This window comes from Chaetodon auriga, chromosome 4 (assembly GCF_051107435.1).
Source record: "Chaetodon auriga isolate fChaAug3 chromosome 4, fChaAug3.hap1, whole genome shotgun sequence".
Taxonomy (NCBI): domain Eukaryota; kingdom Metazoa; phylum Chordata; class Actinopteri; order Chaetodontiformes; family Chaetodontidae; genus Chaetodon; species Chaetodon auriga.
In genome coordinates, this window is record NC_135077.1 from 23,893,171 (window position 1) to 23,913,610 (window position 20,440).

At 43.4% G+C, this 20,440-nt stretch overlaps 2 protein-coding genes across 4 annotated transcripts; one reads left to right on the forward strand and one right to left on the reverse strand.

The window, feature by feature from the left end:
* The first annotated feature begins 854 nt into the window (after window positions 1-854).
* On the forward strand, window positions 855-9,688 carry LOC143318850 (E3 SUMO-protein ligase ZBED1-like). 2 transcript variants are annotated; one of them, XM_076727339.1, is made up of 8 exons: window positions 1,770-3,325; window positions 3,424-3,521; window positions 3,904-4,235; window positions 4,430-4,494; window positions 4,634-4,791; window positions 4,923-5,438; window positions 6,223-7,706; window positions 8,055-9,688. In XM_076727339.1, the coding sequence occupies exons 1-8, from the start codon at window positions 2,220-2,222 to the stop codon at window positions 8,730-8,732; spliced, it is 4,437 nt and encodes a 1,478-aa protein (XP_076583454.1). In that variant the 5' UTR covers window positions 1,770-2,219; the 3' UTR covers window positions 8,733-9,688. The 2 variants fall into 2 exon arrangements, with proteins under 2 accessions (XP_076583455.1, XP_076583454.1); XM_076727340.1 differs by lacking the exons at window positions 1,770-3,325; window positions 3,424-3,521 and adding an exon at window positions 855-1,180.
* slc43a3a (solute carrier family 43 member 3a) lies at window positions 9,469-19,786 on the reverse strand. Of its 2 annotated transcripts, XM_076727341.1 has the most exons (13): window positions 19,648-19,786; window positions 18,269-18,625; window positions 17,724-17,853; window positions 16,313-16,359; window positions 15,599-15,675; window positions 15,405-15,497; window positions 14,853-14,992; window positions 13,634-13,764; window positions 12,966-13,109; window positions 12,716-12,823; window positions 12,450-12,636; window positions 11,272-11,395; window positions 9,469-11,026 (listed from the first exon to the last, which is right to left on the reverse strand). In XM_076727341.1, the coding sequence occupies exons 2-13, from the start codon at window positions 18,447-18,449 to the stop codon at window positions 10,877-10,879; spliced, it is 1,512 nt and encodes a 503-aa protein (XP_076583456.1). In that variant the 5' UTR covers window positions 18,450-18,625; window positions 19,648-19,786; the 3' UTR covers window positions 9,469-10,876. The 2 variants fall into 2 exon arrangements, with proteins under 2 accessions (XP_076583456.1, XP_076583457.1); XM_076727342.1 differs by lacking the exon at window positions 19,648-19,786 and having other exon boundaries at window positions 18,269-18,978.
* Between the last annotated feature and the right edge of the window lie 654 nt (window positions 19,787-20,440).

A 20,440-nucleotide genomic window follows, 5' to 3' on the forward strand; every position in this document is an offset into this window, starting at 1 on the left:
AGATGTGGTCTTAGTAAGAAGTTTCAGTTCGGAGAAAGATGGCCCATTATTTTCATATTTTGGACATTAAACTATTCAGACATTTGGGTGCAATCTGAGTATTTGCATTGTTTGTATCTGTCATCCTATGTACTTTTGTGCAAAAAAAAAAAATAAAAATGCTAGAGTCGACTAATGGTGGAAATGATGTAACATAAGCTATTCTTTTAAATCTATGGTGTTATATTTTAGAGTAATAGCGACAAGCAACACAACTAACACGTGTTACATCAGCGTTAACAGTTTCACATAAGACAGCTGAATGTAAACAATGCACCCTGTCTTGTTATGAGACGATCCACGTCTTTAGTGGTGTTTCACCACTGACCTTTGCAAGTTGTTAACCTAGCAAACAAACTCAACGGCAACATCCAGCACCGCAGCGCTGAACGTTTGCTGCTCGGTTAATCCACAGGACAATAAAAGCTATGCCTCCTCACATCCTCAAAATGACAGTCATCCCAGAGCACTTTGGTACTTTGGTACTTTGCTTTTTGTCTGCTTTTATTTGGTTTCATCGCTCCTCTTCATCACATAAGGGTCACATCCAACATATATGTTTATATGTGTTTATATCTTTGTACCCTTCTCTCATAATTTCATGTAAACCAGCCCAGTAAGAAATTTCCATCATCTCATCCATTGCATTTTTCACTTCCGGCCCTCCATCTGAATTTAACAGCACGGGACCGCAAACAACAACAAGCATTTTCTTGTCTGCACTCCGCAGCAAAAGGTGGCGATAATACATCAATGAGATGGATGCTAACCTCCATAACACACGAAGAAGAAGAAGCAGAAGCAGCAACAGAAGAAGACGAAGAAGAAGAAGAAGAACGGCGTAATTTTCAACATACATCGTGCAGAAAAGCAGATAGGGGCCACAGAATCAGAAACATGGATCTTATCAGTAAACCAAGAAGCAAGTCTCTCGTGTGGATGTATTTCGGCTTGAAAGCAGATGAAAAGGGACAACCTTTGAACTCTGGCGAGGCAGTGTGTCGTTTATGTCGAAAAATAGTGCTTGCAAAAGGTGGGAATACCACGAATTTGAGAAGTCATCTGAGACGTCGGCATCGTGCAGATTTTTTCGAGACCGCCGCGTCCTCCACGACATCTGGCGCTTTGTTTGAGGCTCAAGGTGATTTATTGCCAAATTCAGCGCTTTCACTGCAAGGATTGTGAATCTGAAGTATGCATCACATTTGAGTCCTATTGCACGTGAACTTTTCATCCACCCTACTAAAACTAACAAAATGCAGTTGCAGCAGGGCTCTGTTGTGGGTTTCATGAAATTGCATTGCAGTTGGGAGCGGTGAAAGGTGAAAAAGTAGTCCCTGACCCTGATGCTGTTTTTGTATATGCACACTTTTACAACACTTGAGACCACAGACCCCTTGATATGGTAAATATTTATTGCTGCAATATATACATTGTGAGTGTATTTAGTGTGTCACGTCTCTGAATGAAACCTTTAATTCCGACCACGTATTGTCAGTATTATACTGGACACATTCAAATAATACAGGTAATCAAAATAATGCGTTACACTCAGGCGTCGTTTAAGTAACACCTACCAGCATTTTTTTTTAAGACAGTGTCTTTTCCTTTAAGCTGGTGGTATCTAATGTCAGGTTGTTTCGTACATAATGTAATTTACATGTACACTATACAACACATTTTCACCCTGTAGCTGTGGCATTACTAACAAAACTTTGAACTACCTAACGATGCCTGTACGCATGCGCAGAGAGAATACGACCTCAAGGCTTGAAGTCTGTTTTACGGCACGCTAATGTTCCTGTTGTTACCATGGTAACAGTCAGTCTCACGTTCAATTGTAAGAAGCTGACGAAAGCATTCGGGAATATTTTGTTATTTGAGATATCATTTGCTATTGGTTGTGTTGCTATTGTCACGCTGATATGACATGTCGTAAATGACAGTTATGCGGTTGGTGCAATGATTGGCCAGTTAGAGCCGCCATCTTTAGCGTTTTAAAGTCCCTCTTCTAAATCGACTGACCCCGACTCCTCAACACAGGCTGATAATGACTGTGGTACGATCACCGTATTGCACCGTAACCTGACTACTGGAGAGGTATCACTCCGCTTTGTTTACATGGCCAAATCCTTCCACCTGTGCTCGCTTCATTTTCCATTCATCACAAAGCAGAGCTGATGGAGCTAACGGCTAACATTATGAATGCACGCCTGAGGGAGTCTGAACATCTGGATTTGTTTGAACCTGATGTGAAAACTAAACAGGAGATAATTCTGAAAGAAGAGCTTGAGTCACAAGAAGAGGAAGAGTGTGAGGTAAATGCCAATGACATTTCTAGACATGCACTGGTGTCAGACTTGGAACTAGATGAACTTGAGGACAGCAGGACTGAAATAAGTAAGGTGACAAAGAAGCAGACGGCATGGGCTGTGAATTGCTTCATTGGCTGGTTGAAGTCCCAGGGGCTCCACGTGGACCTGACCACAGTGGACAAGACTGAGCTGAACGGTCTGCTGAGACACTTCTATGGATCCGTACGCAACAGCAAAGGAGAGCTGTATGGGATCGCTAGTTACATTGCACTTAGAGCTGGACTTAACCGTTACTTCAAAGAGCCTCCTGTCAGCCGCTCTCTGTGCTTAATGAGAGATGCTGAGTTCACCTCAGCAAACAAGGTATTCCTGGGATTGCTCAAACGAATCAGGAAGTCTGGCCGAGACATAACATCACACCATCAGGCACTGTCCCCCGATGACATCCGCATCCTCAGACACTCGCGCGTGATGGACACTAGCACTCCAAGGGGACTTCTGAACAAAGTCTGGTTTGACATACAGGTGCATTTTGGCCGCAGAGGGAAGCAGGCCAACAGGAATCTAAAGCCAGATTCATTTGTGATCCGAAAAGATGAGAGGGGACTGAGATGCTGCACTTTATCCGTCAGTGACGAGGCAAAGATTCCTAACGAGAAGGACCGATGCTCTATGCTTGAGAAGCCAGGCAGCGAATTCTGTCCCATCACCTCTCTTTTGAAGTACCTCAGCAAGCTCCCATCCAACGCAACTGCCCTTTACTTGCAGCCTAAGAAGGAGCTCACAGATGAAATGTGGTACAGCCACGTCCCCCTAGGAGTCAATTATCTGGGCTCAATGCTAGCTCGCATGTGTAAAGAAGCTGGCACGTCAGTCATCTACACCAATCACTGCATCAGAAGCACGCCCTGTCACCAGCTGTGTGACGCAGGGCTGGAGGGGAGAGAAATGACTCCTGTCAGTGTGTGCAGGTAGGATGTGTTTATTCACCTGTCGCTGCCCTCTTGTACATGTATCCCACTGCAGCTTCTGAAATGACCTAAATGCTTCAATATCATCTTGACAACAGGTCTGAAAGCTCCCTCCAAAGTCACAAGGTGCCGTCTGTCGGGAGCTGTAAGCAGCGGACTGAGATATTGGCAGAGAGCGAGTCAGCTGGCCCAGCAGGTCTGCCACCAGACAAGTGGGCAACCCTAACAGAAGTTCACTCGAGCACATACATTCTGCACCCCTGCTGCAGTGGATTCATTATCGTAGTAATTACAGTCTGGACAGCATGTTTCTATAAATGTCTGCAGAAAGTCAGAATGAACAAGATACTGGATAGAGGATGCGAAAGAAACGTATATTTTACTGGGTTGGGGAACAAAATAAAATTAATCAAAACAAACTCAAACCTTCTGTCTTTGTTTTAAATAACTATGTTGTAACATGTATGTTTACTATAATGTCTGTATAATATGTGTCAATAGCAATCTTCTTCCATCATTCCACATTTGTATTTCATTATTTCCATTTTTTGCTCATTGTCTGTTTTTTGCCTCTCCAGGTCTGGATTTAAACCATGAAGAGTTCTTCGAGGATATTCCCTTCCTCCAGACCGTTTCAAGCCAGAACTACGTCCCAGATGCTGTGCTGCCTCCTGGGGAGCCGTGGCTCCACGGCGGCCCCTCCAGGGCCGTGCTGTCCCTGCCGTCCTGCCTGTGTCTGTGTGGGGACATTGGGTCCGGGATGTCTGGTACTGGATCTTCTGGCGAAGAGCAGGTGGAAGAGATGAAAGTTTACGCCAAGTGTCACCTTCAGCAGGGAGTCATGTTTGGGCCATTTGCAGGAGAAATGTGCAAAGGACAAATGCCAACCAACCTCAAATACTCCTGGGCTGTAAGTAGACTGGTTTGAATAGAGACAGTTTAAAATCAAGTTATGGCCAGAAGTAGAGCTATGTTGCACCACAGTTCCATATAAAATCCACTTATAAGCCATGATGTAATTTGTGACTTGTGTTGATAACGGCAGGAAAGGCATTTAGAATTGGTTGTCAGAATAGTGAACGTACGCATTGCTCCCATCTCCAGATCAGAGATGAAGCTGCTTTTGTCTACATCGATGGCACAGATGAAAACAAATCAAACTGGATGAGGTGGGCCGTTCTTACTGATTCAAGTGAAATTTCCCTCTCAAAGAAGTTTCCTTAATCATCTTCACAATGCAGTCTGGCATTCAGTCACCTTTTTGTTGTTGTTGGTTTTTGTCGCAGCATTTGTTGCTCCATGTTTCAGGTATGTAACATACACCAGCAGTGAGGAGGAACACAACCTGGTTATCTTCCAGTTTTACCGTCACATCTACTACAAGGTTTCCAAGCCCATCACAGATGGAGCAGAGCTCAGGGTCTGGATCGGCAAAGATTACGCCACCTTGCTGGGCCTGGGGATGGGTGAGTTCACTCACTGAAGCAAAGCATGGAACGATAAGATGCAGATCCTTATTAAGTTTACCTCCAGTTTCCACATTATTCCCCATGTGCTTTTATATTTTTTTTATTTATTTTAATGTTTTGGGATGCAGGTGACAATGTGAAATGTGAAGCTGGGGACAAAGAGTCGGTTCTGCGCCTCCTGCAGGACATCCAGTTGGTCACCCTCCCAGAGCCCAGCAACTCCTCCCTTTGGTCAGACCACAGTCAGTCACAGAGCCCCATGCCTGTGATCAGTGATGTGATGACAGTGTCAAACCTGGACGCAACTAGTGATTCAGGCATGATTTCAGGCTCTGCCGCTCCCTCTTCCTCCTTGATTTCCTTCCCGTCCCCCAGCTCGCAGTCCTTTGAAAAGTATGATTTTATCCCTGGAACTGAGAAACTGCTGAGTAACCCAAACGCCACGCAGAGCAGCCCGTGGTACTTTTTTGGGTTCGAGCCGGACCCCACCGGTCGGCCTCTGGACAGGAGCTCTGCGGTGTGTAAGTTGTGTGGGGAACATGTGGGCTGTGGAGGAGGAGCAGCAGATCTCCAGAACCATCTGACCAATAAGCACCACATCAGACCACGTGACATTAACAAGGACCGCTGTCTTCTGACAATGGGTAACTATTACTGTCTACTGCCTGTTTGGATTGCACAATAAATAGCAGTATGTCACAGTTACAGTGTTAAAGATTGAACCTTGTTGCTACAGATTTCACTTCATTTCTGTCAGTTTTGATAACACTGTACTCACTAAAGCTATTAGCAGACCTGCTAACAAGCCTGTTGTATTGAGTCCCAGAAGAAGGACTCATTCATTGGTAGTTGAACTGTGGGTTTTGTATGGAGCACTGAGGTCTTTTCTACTTCAGTATCTAGTTATCATTATGGATTTTGCATATTTTTTAGGAGTCTGTTCACACTGATATGGACTCTAACCCTAACTCTAATACCAAGTTTGAAAGTGTCACACAGTGTGTTCTTAGAAAAATTCTGGCCCTTGGACAAATGAAGTTGTGGACCACTCCCAGCTTCTGTCACGATAGGGCTACAATACTTCATGAAGTAAAACGCTTTCTATTTTGACATGAACATTGAATATACAGTGTAGCTTTAGGTCATCCACAGCGATCCTGTCCCCAGATGAACGTGGTTTTAATGTGGCTTATTTCCCTATTGTTGACATGTCATGGTGACGTTAACTGCTGCAGAGAGTGTTGTTGTTTTTGCAGGTTTCACACATTAACGTTACACCAGAGAATTTGCTATCTGCTCCTGAGTGACAGACACAGAATGCGTCTCCTTCCTCCTCCCATGTTAGCACTGAGCATCTACAGCTTTGACAAGCTTTGTGAAACATGAAACTAATGAAGCTGATTTAATTTTTTTTCTTTTCCACTATAGGTCAACAACGCTTACAGCCAGTGATGGTTAACAGTTCGCTCCCCCTATTATTGTCTGCTCATGTGACTGATGCCATCGCCAACTTCCTCATCATGGATCTCCAGCCCCCAGCTCTGGTAGAAGGGGAAGGTTTCAAACAGCTGATCCACACCCTCCTCCCCTCCTACAAGGAGCTGCCTTCACCTTGTCAGCTCGAGATCCTCCTGAAAGAACACCACATCAAAGGCAAAACAAGCCTGGCTCAGCTGCTGAGGAGGAAAATGGAAAGTGGAGAAAACGAGGAGCTATCCGACTACACTGCTCCCATCGAGTTTGAGCCCAGGAGACGTGGGCGACCACCCAGCCGTCGGAGGGAAGTTCCTCACTTTGTCACTGTAAGTGTGGATGTTTGGTTCCACAGCTGGCAGGGCAACAGTGAGAGGTACCTCACCCTCTGGGCACATTACATAGACTGTAATTTTCATTTTCAGAACCTGGCCCTGGCCACCCAAAGACTGACAGAGAGTGGGGTGAGAGACTACAACCTTGGAGCAGTAGAGGCTCAAGTGAAAGTGATGGCCCAGGAGTGGGGAATCTCACAGCCTAACATGGTCTTGCTGGGAGGGGAGGGAAGGAACAAGATGAGGCTGGGTCCGCTGAAGAGGAAGAAAGGTGGAGAGGCTGCCGGAGGTGTTCCTCACCCGAACTCAACGACGTTTCTTGAGAGGGACGACTCCGTGTCACCCGAGGAACCACATGGCTCAGAGCACGGCCATTCTAGTGAAGGACTACCATCTGTGCCATGTTTCTTCAGCGCTGTGCAAGGCTGCATCGAGGAAGTGATGGCGCACCCCGTCATCTCCAAGACCCTCAGCCAGTTCCAAGGTGTTGTCTCAATCCTCTTCTTGCCAGCTGCTCAAAACAAAGGTTTGTATCAGCACCACGCCCAGAGTCTGTTGCAAACCCTGACGAAACAGGAACAGGCAGAGCTGAAGTCATGGACTCACAGCCGGCCATCATGGAATAAGCTGTACTCTCTACTGAGCATGCTCATCAAACACAAAAGCCTTTTCTGTGATATGATAAGAGAAATTAAAGGTGAGGGCTTGTCTAAAGAAGACACTTCTTCAGAATCCAGTTCATCCGGCAGCTGTCACGCCAACTCCACCTCCAACACATCCTCGACAGGCGTTCTGACTTTGCGATCGGAATGGAAGGTTCTGGAGGAGCTGTGTTTGGTCCTCAGACCTCTGGACGTGGCGTGCCGAACTCTCGCCAAGGAGGCATTCCCTCGTCTGTCCCTCATCAAACCCATTCTCACCGGCCTGCTCTCTCGCCACCTCGTGTCGCGGCCAGGAGATTCTTCGTCCATCCTGAAGGAGGTGAAGAGGATGATGAGGCGGAACTTGGCAAGCTGTTACGACAACCCCGTTGTCAACAGGGTTCTGTGTGTGGCGTGCTCCCTCGACCCCCAGTTTCATGGGCTGGGGTTCATGGAGGAGAAGGTGAGTTGTAAAGTTTAAATGTGGGAAAATCGACTGAGATTGAAACATTTGATGTCCTGCCATGTGAGTAGCACTTGACGCTTTAAAGCATAGCCACACACATGCGAGTCTGATACTGGACATTTCTTTCAAGCCAGTGTTGTCTTGGGGTTTCCATGTCCATTTCTGGTGAAAATGTGCCTCAATGTCATTGGCCAGGAAGACAGAATTACATCAACTTTTGAGGTTGCTGTCTTGGTCTTTTGTCCAAAAAATCATCTATGTAACTCGAGTAAACATTAAATAATGTGTGAAGCAAAGAATACTCTGAAACACAAACTCAGTCTTTTTGTTGTGATTATTTTGTAGGAGCAGACGGCCACTTTTGATTGGCTGAAGAAAGAGGCTGTCAGGATTGTAAAGGAGGACAGGAGGAGGAGTCAAGGTAAGAAGCAAGGCCAGAGCAAGAGAAGCCCCTCACCTGGTTCACCAGAGTCTGAGAGTGACTACCTGCGGAGGAGCAAGCGCCTCAAAGAATCCCGTCCAATCAACTTCAGAGAGGCCGAGTACGACGATGACGAGAGCGATGCGGGAGAGGCCGATGAGAGCGAGTCGACGGATCCTGGCTCTCAGGGTGGACTCTCTGGTATGGAGTTCCTTCTGGGAGATCTGTTCTGCTCTGCTCCAAGGAGCAAGCAGAGCTCCGTGGAGGAGTCAATAGACATGGAGATGTCGGTCTTCAGAGCTGACAAGGGGACTTCTCTGGGAGTGGAGCCCCTGCAGTGGTGGAGGACGAAGGCTGTGCAGTTTCCACTGTTGGCCACAGTGGCACGGGCCTACCTGGCTGCCCCGGCAGTGGCAGGTAACGCTGCACAGGACTTTGTGCAGGAAGGCACAGGAGGCACATACAGGAAGAGAGCCAACATCCCACCAGAAAGTTTGGACTCCATCTTGTTTCTGCACCACAACCACATGCCCACCACCGAGGGCGGGCCGGCAGCAGTTAGGAATGACGACAAGAACAGTGGGGCTGAAAAGGTCCAATGAACACTCAAATAACATTCATTCCTTTTTCACAAGCACTGAATTTAACCCTCTCAGCTACATGTGTAACACTTAACCCTCATCCAAATTTAAATGTGCTTCAAACCATTAACCAAAGTCCTGGCACAAAATTAGCCTGCTGGAAAGTACAAAGTACAGGCTTGGTACATGTTTTTGGTTGAGACTGAGGATGAAGACAGAGAGAAAGAAAATCAGCTTTGTACGGTGTGTACTGTAGTTTGGACTGTTATACTCCTGATCCTCATTTGACTTCGTTGTGTGTATTAAGTACCTTGTAGTGCCTAGTGCCTTACCTCTTTTGGATACAGTCGTACAGCAGATCGATGAAAGTTCTCCATGGTAGCATTATGTGAAAGTACCACAGTGTACCTTTGATTTTGCATCACCACTTGTTTTGTTTTTTTTTCCATGTGATGAATCAGCACATTAGGAAAGAAAGCTCCAAAGACTATTAGCTTACTTAATGCTGCTTTTTTTGTCAGTAAATTACTAATACAACTTCTGGTTGAAGTAATCATAAACGTGTTTAGTGAAACCTAAAGTGTCTTAGATACGTACACTGTTAACACAAAGGATGGAGTTTATTAGCACAATGTGATGTCTTGGACTGTGATGTTCGTGTTCATGTACATGCAGGATAACTGTTTTGTTTTTGATGTCTTACTGTAAATATACCTGTCACAGAGTTTTTGAAAATAAAATATGCTACAATTTGAGCTGGTCATATACTGTTTAATCAGCATATATATATATACAATATACAGCATATTACAGCTCAGAAATGTCAGATAAGTACTCCACTGAAATGTAGCCCAGTCAATAAAAGATTTCACAGTTTCTAATAACACATTTTTATTAAACCATTAAAGCTTTCTGGATTATACAAAACATTGAAAAACATGTATATGTTCCACAAGAATAAAAAACATCTGAATTTATCAGTGTGTAGCAGAACTGACCTGTAACTGACCTCCTTTCCCCCTTTTAGCATTCCTTCAGGAGAAATGGAGTCATGAAACATCCCAACTTTTAAGTGCTATTGACCTTTTGAACTGTTTACAGGGAAGTGCTAATTCAGAGAGAGAGAAGATGTCTGGCTGTAGAACACCTTCTCACACTCCTTCAGGGGAGCAAGAGACACAGACACTTCTACTTTAAAGGTTACCTTTCACCCAAGATGTGTCTCATGGAGATGCTAATTCTTTCTTGATAGCTCCATGAGAGATAAGGACAGTAAAACCATCTGAATGGACAAGTGCCAGGTCTCAGAGGAACCTCCACACCAGATAATACTGATGGGTTGTAAATTGGACATTCCTGAAGCAAACTGTTTTTGTATGTCTGTGTGCCGGAGACCGGAGACAGAAAACAACGCCTGGGACCCCTTCGTGTCAGTTCAGAGCGGACAACAGCCGGAGCGTCGCTGGCAAAGTAGGCATGCTAATGTGGGTTTGAATAATGAGTTGGTCCCGCAAGGTTATAATACTCTCAATTTTCTTAAATTCTCTCAGACATTCATTCAAGAAATTAACCTTACATTTGCATCGCATTTTTCCTCAAAACTAATTCTCACTATCGCCAAACTCATTCTGCCATTATTTGTTTCTCTATACAGCTGTTGGTGTTACATCATATCACCAATATCATTTGTTGGATTATTCATTATATATATTCATTTATATTATTGTGTTCAATAAATAAGACTTTTCATTGAAGTCGTGGTCAGACGGTGTCCTTTTGAGCTGGATATAAGCAGTCCCTGTATGGAGAATTCACGCTTCAGATTATCAGACTGGTCTACCGTTAGTTCATTCGTTATCATCAAATCAGCATTACAAGAAATAATAAATAAATCCTTCTGAGCTGAGGAAGGTTGGTGCCCCTATTTTATTAACGAATGCAACATTAACTTAGAGGTTTAATGAACTGATTCCCCTACAAGTGCAACAACAAAAAAGCGATGTACAAAATACTGTAATATTTCCTACTAATTTTCTACTTTAACATCCTGAAGAGTCCTGGCAAGTGAGAAGATGTTAATTTTTTCTCTCCAAGAAACGCATTTAACAACCTGAAAAATTCAAACGTGCAGACTAAAATACACTTAGAACCTATCGTCCCTAGAACTATAACTTGGCTTCAGTCATTTTGGAGCCATTAGTGACCTCAGTCTGGGCGTTGTCCTCTCTGCGGCGGGCTACTCGCCTGCAGTGGATGAAGGTGTAGATAGGATGGATGAACACCAACAGAGTAAGGAGAGTCAGAGCAATGTCCACCTGGAACACATCAAAACAGCAGTTTTCCATTTGTCTGGTGTCAGTTACAGTATCACACGGCTGTTCTGCTTTGCATGTCAACATGCTGTACAGCACATTTTAAAATAAACCCAGCGAGGGTTACAGTGGGACAAACTAAGCCTGAGAGCCCCTCAAAATGTTTTCATGTGTTCTCCATCAGTGATTTGCTGTTCATCCAGTGGTTCTTTTGCGAAATGGCCTTTTAAACTTTTTTGAGCACTTACAAAAAAGGGGTCTCCACCCAGACTTCCGTCGACCAGGGAGAAGCAGGGGTACTGCAGCAGAGAGACAACAGCAGATATGGACATCACCAGGCCATACAGCTTCCCAAAGTGACAGGCTGGAAAACTGAGAGAGACACGGCATTTCCACAGTTATGTGCATGACCTCTGTCCATCTGTCACACAACCAAAAAAATTCAATAAAATAACAAAATAAAGGGTAAAAAAAAAAAAAAAAAGTCTTTCAGTAATCAGCATCCCTCCAGTCATTACAACATGCTTTTTCCAACTTCAACTTGAACTTCTCTGGCATCTATTATCAGTTTTTGACCCTTTCCTCTTAACCACATTACATAATTTTGCAGTGTTCCCTACTGATGAATCTTCAATTCAGGCAGCAAGGGGTACTCAAGCAATTTAGGGTTATACTTTCATAACATTGGGAGACTCGTGAGAGCCAGATTTAAAAAAGAAAGGTCAAAATCTAAGCAGTAGACGCTGAGATATACTGACTTTCAGTTCAGAGTATGAGTCAAGCTTCAAAATCCGGAAGCCTACAATTCCCATACTAGAACTCAGTAGTATCTTCAAGGTCATATATGTAGACCTGTCAGTTATGCACATGTATAGTATTAAAAACACCAGTGGTGCCACACCTCCAGTGGCATTTCAGCATTTTGTGACAATTTCACTGAGACATGCACCTCGAGTCTTCGTAGAGGATGAGAATGCCAGGTTAGAAAATGAGTTGTGAGTCAGAAGCATTTTAGCTGATTTGTAGGAGGGCTAACACTTTGAGAAAGGTCTTCATCCTACATTCTACCTCACAGCAGCTCTGCACAAACTGCTGTAAAAAAAAAAATTGCAATTTCTTTACAGTATAAGTGACTTTTCAAGCAACAGTACACCTTAAAGAGGTGCAAAGAGAGTCGCTGCCAGAACTGAAACAGTCTGAAATGGTGAAAAATGTCATATTTGAAACATCATGGTGACATACCGTATGCTGCCAGACACAGGAAAGTTCCCTCTGATCGACGGACAATACACTGTATACGTTTAACAGCACAGTGATGACAGAAATGACTCAGAAATGACCATCGAGTCACGTCTAACTATTCTGCTGTAAAGTGTATCTTCTATTTTGTCCATCCCCTGCGTGTGTGTGTGTGATAGCTACTTACGCAATGCTAATGAATGCCGCATTTCCCCCGTAGAGGAAGGAGCGATTGAGCACTTGTAGAACAAAGGTGAGGTACTGCAGAGGGAGGACAGGAATGGAGGCGCACACGGAGAGCAGCAGGCACTGCAGGGAGGTTAGGAACAGAGACAGAGAGGAGGAACGCAGGTCTGCCTCCTGCTCTGTTTCTCCTACAAGAAGGAAGAACGAGTGAGAAGTAGCCTAATAGCATGCACACACATGCAGTTATAACACCAGTCCTTGTTTTACCAGGAGCCAGAGGCTTTCCCTTGTGTCTGTCCATGATGAGTCCGTTCCAGGGAGCACACACTATGCCAAAAAACTGGGTTATGGCAAACGCATTGGTGAACTGGCTCACTGAGAGAGGGAACAAAGGAAAAAAACAAGAGTTGGGTTTGGATGGTGATGATGAGAGCAGATAAGAAGAACTTCAAATCACAGTCAGTTAATACAGGTGCAATTAAAAGCCAGTGACTTTTGGACTTCTGTGATGAGCTACCCAGGTTGGGGTCATTGTTGGTCAGCCGGGTGAGCATGGGGTTGAGCGTGCTGATGAAGAGGTAGAGTCTCAGCTGCATTATGGACAACCACAACACGTGCCACAGGAAGAACCAGGACAGCACACAGCTCCGGAAACTGGCCACTAAACACGTGGAAATTTACGTGAGGTCTGAACTTTATGGGAAATTGAAACCAAGTCCACAGGCTGAAAAAAGCTTTAAAGTTGAATACATTTACTAATATTTACTTGTTAAACTATTTTTGTTCAGTGGTTGGCTTTTAACGTTCAGTTCAATCACCTCCTTAGCTTAGCCAGTGGAAAGTACAACGATGTTTACGAGTTAATGGGTGTTTCCCTGCTACTGTACAACGTCCATCAATTAAATATCATATTCCCACACACCTTGAAGAATTTTAAATTAGATGACGGCTGCTTGCTGATGTAAAATGTACGTGTCTAATAGTGGAAAACAGTGGAGATGTGGGTGAAAATACTGCACAAGTATCAGGTTTTTTTGCTCATATGATCTTGTTTGTCTATTTTTCTGCATAGGCAAATGAAATGTAATTTTATTTTCGCATGCCATTTTCATAAAGCCCCACTTTGAATATATAATGATGTGTGTGCAGTTCAACTGAGGTAATGTCAACATAGAAGACAGGCACCTTTATCTGTATCTCTGGCTTCTGTCTCGTCCTCAGGCTCTGCTGACACATTGTCCTTCCCACTGGATGTCCCATCCCTCATCCTCTCAAACTGCTCCACATTGTAAGTGTTGGCCTGTCCACAATCCAACCTGTACATTGAGAAAAGTGAATGTCATGTCACATCCAACCACTCCAACCACTCCAACCACCTGCACCTCAACACTACCAAGACCAAGGAAAAGGTAGTGGACTTCAGGAGGCCCAGGCCTCATCCGGAGTCTGTGACCATCAAAGGGACTGTGTGGAGAATGTACGGACTTACAAATACCTGGGAGTGCAACTGGATGATAAAATGGACTAGACTGGCAACACAGATGCTCTGTGCAGGAGAGGAAGAGCCGACTATACTTCCTCAGAAGGCTGGCGTCCTTCAACATCTGCAAAAAGATGCTGCAGATGTTCTACCAGACTGTGGTAGCAAGTGCCCTCTTCCACGCAGCAGTGTGCTGGGGAGGCAGCATCAACAAGAGGGACGCTACACGTCTGGACAGACTGGTGAGGAAGGCGGGCTCTGTTGTGGGCACAGAGCTCGACAGCCTGACACCTGTGGTAGAGCGCCGGGTGCTGAGCAGGCTCCTGTCAATCATGAACAATCCACTGCATCTGCTGCACAGCGTCATCTCCAGGCAGAGGAGCAGCTTCAGTGACAGGCTGCTGCCACTGTCCTGCTCCACCGACAGACTGAGGAAGTCGTTCCTCCCCCACGCCATGCGGCTCTTTAACTCCACTTGGGGGGGAAACGTTAAACATCAATGTCAACATTCCTCAATGTTCTCAATGGAATCTGTACAACACTCTGTTCAACATGCACCTTAACTTGCTGTTTGCACTGGACATTTCAACTCTGGACATCTCACTTAAACTCATTTAAACACTTGACATTTAACTTGAATCCTGTTGCATTGGACATTTTTACTTTTACCTCTGTTTGGACATTTTTACCCTCAATTATGCTTGCACTGGACATCTTTAATTTTAATTCTGTTTGCACTGGACATCTGTACTTTTAGTCCTATTGCACTGGACATGTGGACATTTTTACTTTTTTTTTTTTTTTTTACATTTAACTCTTAACATTTGACTTTTAACTCCTAAAGTATCTATCTATCTATCTATCTATCTATCTATCTATCTATCTATACTATCTAACGCTTCAAAGTCCAGTTAATGTTCTCACCCGTAGGTGTAGTATTGTGGCAGAGGGTAGGGGATGTGGGTTCTGGGCATCAGTAGGAAGGTCCTCAACAGGAGTATGATGCTGCAGGAGGACAAAACCAGGAAGGAGGAGCGGAGAGAGATTCCTTGTTCATACAGAACCTGGAAAGCAGAGGAAAATGTTTTGCTTAAACAAACAAGAGGAAATGGATAATAGCCATTTTGTAGAAGTTGATGTTCATATTGATCTCAGCTCAAATAAAAGAGCAGAGAGCATAAATGTGTGTCCGAGAAGCAGAGCTGCATGATTTCAAATGGCGTCTTTCAACTACATTTCAACCCACAAGCTAAACTTGTTTTTGTGTTTTGGAAAAAAACTACTGAACTCATTCACTTTGAAGCAAGCTGTCTGACTCCGGTGAGAATGGCCAGAGTCCAAGTGCAACCCACCATCCTGCAATGTGAATGCCCTGAATAGGGCATGATAACGTTTCATGACCTACTACCTCGTAAATGATTTCAGATGCTGCCAGAACATGGTGTTGTAATAGCTGACATGGCTGCACTCCTTTACCTTGATGATGAGTAACACAGCAGAAGAGGAGTCAAAGGCACCATTGTAGAGGGTGATGATGGTGGAGCGATGAGCAGGGAACAGGTTACCCACCTTCCCAACACACAGAGACCGTTCAGCTGTACAGTTTCATAATTTGGGATTTCAAAGTGTCTACGCTGAGATATTTCCACTAATATATCATCAGAATTTACCTGTATGTTAGTTAGAAGGAACAGAATTCCTCCCACAGCGATGCAGGACAAGGCAGGAAAAAGCAGCTCTGAAAATGCTACAAGTACAGAAATGACTCCACTGATTATGCATGACTATCAGCCCTTCCCTTTCACTTGGTTAGTGCTGGATTCCTGAGTCACACGATAGCCAGAAATGTTTTAGCATCGATGAACAGCTGAATCACTGTCAAATCCAGCAAGAACACTACAGTCGTTGGCTCTGTGGCGTAGCTATGCATGTATGTTAAGTACATTTAAAAAAGAAATGTCAGTAATGGAACATGTTCACACACAAAGTAAAGCTAAGCGGCAAGAATATGCATGTATGCTTAAACAAATGGTTGCACAATATTATATTTAGAAGTTGGAAACTGGGTGTTTCCCACCGTGAAAGGATTGGAAACAGTGGAAACAGGTATGATGACATGAGGGTGAGAGGTGAATCCCATTTCTCAAATGTAAACGACATTAATTATGTTGCTCAACAACTAGTAACATTAAAATTAGGTGATTTATTTGAAATATTGTTATATTGCAAAAGTTGAGTGAACTGCTTGAAATGGTCATGTGATTGTTCGATCTATGCTGTGAATGCTGTTGTGCATGTACACACACTTCGGTGTGTGTGTGTGTGTGTGTGTGTGTGTGTGTGTGTGTGTGTGTGTGTGTGCGCGCACGCGCAGACGTGCCAACCTGCACTGGAGAAGGCCACAAGAAGCATTCCAGTCGTGTACAAACATCTGGAGAGAGAAATACGGCTGAATTTAGAGCAGCTACATCAGTGTCTCTGTCATTTATCCACCAATGCATACACACACGCAGCACAAAGCTGATTTTCAGTGTCAGTCAGCTCTATCTCGCCTGCAGCTGGTTTTAAATGCAGCAGTGAGACTCCTCAGAGGTACCAGGAAGAGAGCCCATATTTCTCCTGTACTGGTCTTTCTTCACTGGTTCCCAGTGAAGTACAGAACTTACCTTAAGATTCTTTTATGTGTTTTTAAAGCACGTCATGGATTGGCACCGGGTTACATCTCAGAAATACTCATCCCCCATTCTGCCTCTCAACCCCACGATCTGGTGACCAATCACTGCTCTCCATTCCACACAGCCAGTTAAAAACCAAACGTGATGGTGGCGTTTTCACTTGTTTGAAATAGTTTGCTGCTAACAATTAGATCATTAGCAATTACGTCCCCCTCCACTGATACCTTCAAAATCTGTCTAAACATGCACCTCTTGTCTTCTTCTATTTGTCTTATGAACTGACCAAGATATTCTATGCTTGTATTAATTTAATGATATTTTCCTATCTATGTCTGCGTGTTTGATTTAAAGTTTAATTTATTCCCAGTTTTATTTCATGTAAAGCACATATAATAAATAAAATGGCAAATATCAAACACTATGAACTCATATTTAGTATATCTTGGTGGTGCTCTTTAACCTGTTAACCTGTATCACCTGCAAACAATAAATAAATCACCAACAATGTCAATGTGTAACACAAATCAACATTTTGTACTGTCCCATAAAAGCGAGAACAGGTTATTCAAAATTGAACCCATTTGTGATAGCATAATAAAATGGGGGAAACAATTATTGTTATCAGCAGGTCATATTTGCTATGAGACACTTCACCACACCAACATTCATGTACGTGTGTGACACGTCTGCAGGCCCATGTTTTTAGTGAAGTGGACCATGTGTGGACAGACAGTCTGTGGACTATCCATCCTGTGACTGAATGATGCTCATCAGGAACAGGATTCATGATTATATTATAAAGTCATGACACGGAAGCAAATAAGGCTCGTTAATATTCTGCGCTTGTGAGAGGCGTTCACAAATCTCTCAGCCTGCAGTTGTTTAGAACCTTTCACATGCATGTGAAAAAAATTGCGTGCTGAATGTGTTTTTTTTTTTTTTTAAAGTTTGTGAATGTGTAATAAAGTTTTGCAGCTGCAGAAATATTTGGTGCATGTGTGAAAAGGTAGAATTTGTCCACGATATCACAAAAACTGATGCTGACGGGCTTTTTTTAGACTGCAGCCTAGATCATCTTTTCTGTTTTATGGTTAGAGAGAGAATAACAAGGTGGACTCACATTCCCAGCAGCCTGGTCACCATGGTGCCAAATCGATCAAACAGGTAGCCATTGATGAGAACCAGGAAGTTGTTGAGGAACGAGGCGATGGTGAAGACCAGAGAGAACTGCTCATCCTGTCTTTTACAGCCTGTAAGAGAGATAAAGAGAGAGAAATGGGATGTTGAGCTAACTGGACCTGAACATCACCACATCCATGAAGGTGTTCATATAGGAGCGGCACATTGAAGTGAAAACCACAGGTTACAGGTGGTGCTCCTTAGTGTGTGCAGAATACTAGCTCATGTGTGGACTGACACTATTAAAACAATGAGGTTTATTAACTTTTACTGTTATATTCTCTCTCTAACTGTATTGTACGTGAGGTCTCTGCCTCAGTGTATTTCTTAGTTAAAATAAAGATTGAATGAATGAATCTACTTCCAGTGCTTTAGAAGAGCATCAAGTTTAAAGAATCAGATAATCAGTCTTTTCTGAGGTGTACCCTGCAGGGATACTCGGATCAGCATCCCAGAAACAAGAATCTGAATTTCAGAGTTGCTCACCTGGACTGATCTGGGTGTCGTTGGCACTAACACACAGCTGACTGAAGTAACCATCCTCCTTCAGCACAAACACCAGAGAGGCAAAACCGAACACCACACCGGCAAAACAAAGACACTCCAGCATCCCCGAGGCCAGAGTCAGTCTGTAGCGCAGCCTGGTTCCTGCCTCTTGCCCCTGCATGCTTCTCGCTCCTTCTCCGCGTCACCAGCAGGTTGATTTCCACTATGAGTTCCCAGAGAAGCTGTTGTCTCTCCTTTTCTTAAAGGTTCTCCGTTTGTCTAATTCCTCTTTAAGGAGTTTTGAGAGTTCATCTCAGCAAATGCAGGACAGTAAAGGTCTCTGATGGAATAAAGTTTCTAAGATGCAGAACAAAAACAGGTGTAAGGTGTTTTTCATCTTTCAGTTACAGCCAAACTTTCAGTTACAGCCCAATCCAGCACTACAAGCAAACCATGGATAATGAAAGCTGCAGGGGGACTTGATATGACAACACCCTGAAAGCATATAGAGACAAGGAACAGACATTTTAATATGGCTAAATGAAATACATAATTGTTTAAACAGAGACACCAACTCGGTTTGAACAGGCTTTTAACCGCAAAAAGTGTCACCTGATAACATTAGTCTTGAGTATTTCTTTTGGTCAGTCACATGTGTAGGCAGTGGTGGAAAGTAATACACAAGTAAACATTTATTCAAGTACTTTTCCCGAAATACTGTACTTTTTATTTCACTATATTTAACAACTACATTTATATAGCACGAAAACTCTGAAAGGGATCACTCTGAACTTAAAGTACCGTGTTTATTTTTGGATACTTTAAGTGCATTTTGCTGACATGTCTGTACTTTTACTTAAATGCAGCATACATAAACTGTGATACTTCAATAATCACAGGGCCGTAGTACTTCTCCCTGTGGTTATTCTACAAATTACAGGATATGTATTTCCCCTTTAAACTTCACATACGCCGGAAAAATCCGATGTCTCTTATCTTGGTTTTTTTTTTTTTTTTTTTTTTTTTTTTTTTTTTTTTTCCTGCGTCTCATGTGCAACTCACAATGTAACATGAGGACAGGACGGCAGTTATCGCCAGGCGGTGCTGACCATAATCCAGATTAGTTCGCATAATCTATGCGCACTGACACCTGGCACACCGAGAGTGGACACAAAACCGCAAGAAATTAGACCCTTATAGTGGAACTGTCACATGGTTTATTAAGAACTATCTAACTAATTTGAACGGACATTTGATATCGTCCATATGAGTATAAAACCAATAAATTGTGTGGAGACGTAACTCACCTCAGGCTTGTAAGAAAACGCGCTTCATTTCGCCAACACCTGCCGTGCTGCATTTATCTTTGAAATGTTTACCTGGTGATTTCCAGCGGATCCAAACATCCGTTCCAGTCGTCCTGTGCAGGGACTCTGCAGAACACTGATGCACCTTGCACCGAGCCGCAGTTTGTCTCTAATGCGCAGTGCCGCGCCTCACTGTCCCATTCTGTGTGCGCTCCAGTGCTAATGACAACAGGTGGACACATGGCTGGAAACCACTTTAACATATGGGTCTCTATTATGTACGCAGTAATTCCCATTAACTGTTCAATTGTGAGTTAGAAGCTAATCTTACGGATTTCTATTATTCAGTCTACAGGATGAGAACACTTTAATTAAGACCCTGAAGCCCGGAGATGAAATATACTAAACTCTAAAAACAATCCAAACTCACTAATGAGACAAAAGACACATCTTTGCACCTACAGGAATATAATAATGTTCTATTTTTTGTTGAAAATAGTGTCTTCATGATGACGGTAGCATTAGAAAATGCTGCCCTTATGGTCCATTTGATAGATAGATACTTTATTCATCCCCAAGGGAAATTCACATTTGGGATTTTTCTTTTTGTAATCACCTTTGTACTAATTTCTTTATTTAATAAAGATTATTCTAATTAGTTCTCACAGTGTAAGTCATTTAAGTTTATCATGCATGTGCAAACTTTCATTGCTCCTGTTGTCTGTTTGAGCTCTCTACTGTCCTCTGGAGGTCATCATGTATCTTACTCAATTCAAACTCTGCAACACAAAGTATCAGACCACAAAAACTCACAAAGAGGAGCCAACAAGTGAAGCATGTAAAAATCACCTACAGAGTTCAAAAC